Source organism: Corvus brachyrhynchos, unplaced genomic scaffold (assembly GCF_000691975.1).
Source record: "Corvus brachyrhynchos isolate BGI_N302 unplaced genomic scaffold, ASM69197v1 scaffold68, whole genome shotgun sequence".
Classification (NCBI taxonomy): domain Eukaryota; kingdom Metazoa; phylum Chordata; class Aves; order Passeriformes; family Corvidae; genus Corvus; species Corvus brachyrhynchos.
In genome coordinates, this window is record NW_008240039.1 from 544,865 (window position 1) to 550,463 (window position 5,599).

Genomic DNA, 5,599 nt, shown 5'->3' on the forward strand with positions numbered 1-5,599 from the left:
GAGGAGCCTCCCGCCAGCCGCGCCAGGCGCCTGCGACGGATCTGCAGGGAGAGAACCCCGGTGAACACCTCTGCCTGCACGGCCAGCCCGTCCGCACAGCTCCGGGGCTGCCCTCCGGCCCTCCCTCGCAGCAGGGACTGGCTCCTGCAAAGCAAAGACTGAAGCCTTACCTGAAGCCTGCTCAGGAGAGCTGGGCTTGCTGCTCTCCCACTGTTCTGCGTCACAGCACTACGGTACCCTGCGTGTTCGAATTTTAAGTATGTATTTGCTGCCTTGGAAAACCATTTGCCCTGGGAATGCTGTGTTTGTCCCTCGAGGGGTTGTGTAAGACCAGTTTAACATTTACAGCTCAGCAATTTCAAAACCTGCAATACTCCTCTCCATTTACTTTGGCATTTGACAAAACCGCATTAATGTGATAAAAAGGACAACGTGAATGTGACCTCTGCTTTAATTTCACACCACATGATAACAACACACCCGTGCTAAAGAAGGTCTAGTTGAAAGTTATCGAAGACCATCACTGTCCAAATCAATCCAAAACAGAAGTGCAACACCAAAAACATGCATCGTGTGTGCTGGACAGAAGCACCTTGACAAGTAAAGACAGAGTGAAAAACATTCTCTTATCACCTAGAGGCATTCCATCACAAAGAATTTAAAAAACTGGTTTCGCATGTTACTTTTAAGACAGAGAAGCATCTGCCTTCAAAAGCCAACTACAGAAAACTGTTACAAACCTATTTATTAAAAACAGTATGTAATCACATAATACTAGTATTATACACGAGAAATAAACAGACAAAACTTATAAAACTAAATTTATAATGCTTCAAGTTTCACATAAATGAAAACCATAAAATAAATTATTTATTATCACAGGCTGCCTTACAGGATCTGTGCCCAAAGCTTACATCTTCAGCTTCAAATAGGCCCAAAATAAAAGTATGATATTTGAGGATGCCAGCTCCCTGCAAAAATCAGCAATTCCTGTTATTCTCTTTGTATTATGACACTCAAGCATTGCACACAACTTAGAAGTTTTCATTTCTGCTCATAGTCCTAAAGAACTGCCAGGCAACTGAAAGAGTGAACAAAAGATTTGCGTCAAGTCAATGTCTACACTACATTGCTATATCATTTAATGGCCTATGAAACCTACTCCAACAGGAAGAAGAACAGATCAAATTAAATCAGACTTCAAAAACTGTGGGAACTGTGTGTCACCACGTGAACGGCAGCACGAATTTTTTTTAAGACTCAAAAAAATAGCTATGAATAGAATCTCTAATCCTTCCTTCTCATCAAGCAAAATAGGGGAGCTTAATGCAAAAAGAAATTGTTCAGCTTTGCCTTTAAGTAAAAGTAATACATATTAGGGTTTCCCTCTTCTTCATTTGTACCTTACATTTCAATTTTTCAGTTGTTCATCCAAGTGTTTATCTGAAAAAACTCCAGAACTATCTCAGCCCTCAGAGGTATAACTGAGAAAATGTCAGCTACATGTCCCCGTATCTGAATCCAAATTAGGCAATCACAGCTCACAAATACAACAAATGCAGACACAAGCACCCCATATATGCACCAGTGTCTGAAGGAGAAAGATTACTTATTTTTCTTGCTTTTTTACAATTAATGTGATATGGAACTCTTCCACAACTGTTCACATTCATTCTTGCTAGCTAGTTCCAAATCAGGTGTAAGGAAGGAGATATGTGAGGAGAAAAAGGCAGAGATAATAACCAATATATTTATCAATTTATTCACAGGTATAGTCCAATTGATTACTCAAACAAGGTCACCTCTTCAACATCTCCAAGTGTCAGGCAGATAATTGAGGTCACTAGGGGCACTTGGCACTCCTTCCCTTCCAGTGCTAGGCAAGATCCATGCCCAAGTTACAGCAAATCCACCTGCAGTCAGCACTGCTGAAACAGGACACTGAGACAAATCTCCTGCCTTGTATTTGTCACTCTCAGTCCATCAACCACCCGCCTTTCTCAGGGACCAGTCCCCCAGACTGTAACCTGCCCTGCAAAATAGTCTGAAGAGGGCATAGAACAAAAAAATCTGCACAGACACTGGCCTGCTTTGAGATAAGATATTGCAATAAAAACTAATACAGTATTTTTCCCTGCCCCTTTAAGGATGCTGGGCAAATTACACTTACCTTCCTTACTGCTGAACAAAGTCACATTAAAATATAAATAAACTGAATATTTTTACCACTGACTGATACACCTTTCACAACTGAGGGTACACAGAGCACATGTTAAAGGACCAGATCTGGCTCTTGGATACCCCAAGCTGTCACATTCCTCCAGGTTTATATAAAATTATTACAGGAATCTGAAGTTTGATCTGAAAACTAGGAAGTTTTAAGTAAGAGACAAAAGAGGAGAAACGGATACTAGGCTAAAAAGACCAAGTATAGGCTGAAAAAGTTTGAAAAGATGGCATAAAATTGGTGGACACATTCAATCCAGTCAATTCCCCGTGTCTTCAGGCTGAACAGCAGGGAGAGGAGGGAAGATGGGCTTTCTGCTGAGGGCACAGCTGGGGACTCAGAAGACACAGCTTGTTTGCACAGCACAAGGCACAAACGAGACCCCAACCTGTTGCCTTCACATAACACAAATACCATGTCAGAAGTGTGGGAGTTCCCTCCAATTAACCTGTTCCCATTTCAGACTGAATGACTCCCCAAATTACCATGAAGCAGCACAAAGCTGGGGGTTTAAAATATATTTTTAGAGAAGTTTAGGGTATTTGAATAATCCCCATGTCTTGATTCAGCAATAAACACCTGAGCCAGTGACATATGACAAAGCTGTTATGTGTCATTATGTTACCTAATAGCGACAAGTAATTCAGTCCTAACTATTACATGGCATTGCCTGCTCCAGAGCCCATCTTCCCTGCAGAGCACAGCTCCAGAACACACAGTTTAAAGGCCTAATAAAAAAAAAATCGAATGAGCTGAATGGGAAGAGCACATTGCTTTTTAACTAGTACAGTCTGGGACAGTTTTTGCTGGACACATCTGAACTACATCTGTAAGTAGCAGTTTTCAGAAATACATTTTTGATCTAAATGGACTTCTTAAAAGCTGTTAGCTGCATGCACCACAACAAAAAAAATGTAAAAATAGCACCCTGTTAAAGATGGTTGACTGATAATTTAATTTTTCACCAGGTAATAAAGACACAACCACGAAGGCTAGTCCCTCAGGCTCACACATTCCCAGTTAAAATCAAATCTGTATCAGTATCTGCTATAGTGGCAACTGCTTAGTGAGACTCTAAAGGAATTTCCTATTTGACCATAATGTAGAAGAGTTCCAAATCTGTACAATTAAGGGTAATTTGAATAGATAGGTTTATTTTTTTTTTTATTCACTAGAGCCTGTTAAACTGGTTTAAGAAATGCTTCATTTTCTGGTGACAGTGGTCATGTTCTATGCTCAGAAAGTGCTACTCAAAAATCACATACATGTTGGAAGACGACAAACTCACATCATTCTTTCCCACTTTATGCTACGTTTAGCTGGATTCTGCTTTTTTTTTGTGAAGTCCCTGTTCTCATCCTGTGCTATCTACTGTGCTAAAACTCACGCACTAAGAAGGAAATTTCTTCTTCTCCCCTCCTAAAAATTTTACTATGGTCTGTAGTGAATTACAATTTCTAGTGCATTAACAAAGTCAACACTGAGAAAATATCAGTGAGACACACTGTTGATAGGAGGGGAAAATGCCTTCTTGAAACTAAAATGTATGTATGGTCAATTGTGTATCTCTTTTTTTTAAGCTGCAACCTGTCAGTGTTATATTTAATTATGGTTTGATAACAGAAGATAACCTTACCTGTAAGAGCCTAGCAATTAATTTAAACTTCCGTTAAGTGTTTTTTCACCTTCAGTCACTGCCTGAAAAAAAGTCTGAATCTGAAGAAGTCACATATAGCATATTTCAGAAGGTTACTTTTCAATATAGTCTGACCCAGGGCCCACTGTGCCAAATAACAGCAAAATGGAGATGTGGAGGAATATTAAAAATGACTTGGCTCTGACTTTTCAATGAGGGATCCATTTAATAACAAGAAGTGACAACTTGACTCCGTTAAAATGATACGAGATTGTGCAAGCAATCACCTAAAAGACCATTTGGTTTGGTCCTCGCTGAACTGGACAAGAAGGACACAGAAAAGTCACTGGAGACAAACATTCTGCCAAAAAAGGTGGATGAGTCCTCAATGGAGAACTCCTTTCCTGCATCCTCAGACCCATGATGCAGTTGTTTTGATGATGTCAGTAATGTGCTAAGGCAGTGACACAAATAAGCTTACATAGGTTAAATAATTCTGAAATTAATCATAAAACACCTCAGGATCAGGGCAGTTCAACAATGAGAAGAACTGCACGTAAACAAAATACTCATGAAATACACCTGTAAAATTGGAGACCTTTTTTCACAGCAGACTTACAACACCAGTGTCTCATCCCACTCCTTCCAACATGGGAACTGTACTCCTTCTCTCAGTGCTTCCATAGAGCACGAGTACCTTCATCAAGTAAACAGCACAAAGCATTTTCTCCCGGATCATGACGCAACACAGTAGGATTGCTAAATCGTGACAGCATCATCAAAAACATCCCAACTTTTTGGAATACGAATCTGAGTAACAGCAGCCTCCCTGCTCTACAATCCCACTATAAGATATGGACGGAATAAAAATAATTTCTTTTGATCCTCCCTGGAATACAAGTACAGCACTGAGCCTGTATTGCAGCAGGTCCAATACAATACATTTTGTTGCATGCAGTACACGTTCATATTAAATTATTATTTTAAAGATATGAGAGATTCAAAGCTTACATGGTTTCAGGATTACACAGGGACAGTGGGAAACTCCCTAGATCCTGACATGTTATACCCAGGACATAATTCATTTGGAAGTCCTCTAATATAAGGACAAAACTTAAGACCTTACTCTATATTAAAAAACAAATGAAAGCAGCATCCTTTAAAAGAAAGAAACAAGGAACAGTTCACCTTATTCTATGTGAATAGAATATATACATTAGAGATAGATGTTTGCCAATTACAGCGTAACACTAGAATTCTTCAGTGAAAGATGAAGATCTTGAATAAATAAAGAAAAGAAAATCAAAGGAAACACTGGAAAACTGACAAGCCTGTTTCAAGCTGCTTCAAGAAGAAATGATACTAAATATAAGACCACAAACACACCCATCTTGCTTCTCAGCAGAGTCTAAGGAAGCAAAAATTTCCAATCACACACAAAGAACACATAAACGCCTAGTACTGGACACAGAGAGGGAACACGCTGCAGACAAAGGCTACCTGGCAGATGGAAGCAGAGAATAAACAACTAACCAGGAGAGCAGCAACCCAACCCCATGGCTGAGCCGGGGGGTCGCGGGTCAGGGACAGCCCGGAGACAGGAGGAAAAACACCGAGCACAGACACGGGGCGAAGGCAGAGCTTCTCAGGATCGCTTCTTACGCAGCCAAACGCCACCCTCGGGTCCGAGCACGGCCCAGCGCCCCCTCCCCGCGGGGCCCACCCGCCCCCTCAGG

At 40.7% G+C, this 5,599-nt stretch overlaps 1 protein-coding gene across 1 annotated transcript in view; it reads right to left on the reverse strand.

The window, feature by feature from the left end:
- The window catches only part of UBE4B (ubiquitination factor E4B), a gene marked incomplete at its 5' end in the record, with an annotated part of 31,797 nt that extends 31,462 nt beyond the window's left edge, over positions 1–335 (reverse strand). Inside the window, one exon of the mRNA XM_017743962.1 lies at positions 8–335. Within this exon, the coding sequence (XP_017599451.1) occupies positions 8–335 (328 nt within the window). The remainder of the gene's footprint in view (positions 1–7) is intronic.
- Positions 336–5,599: the final 5,264 nt, after the last annotated feature.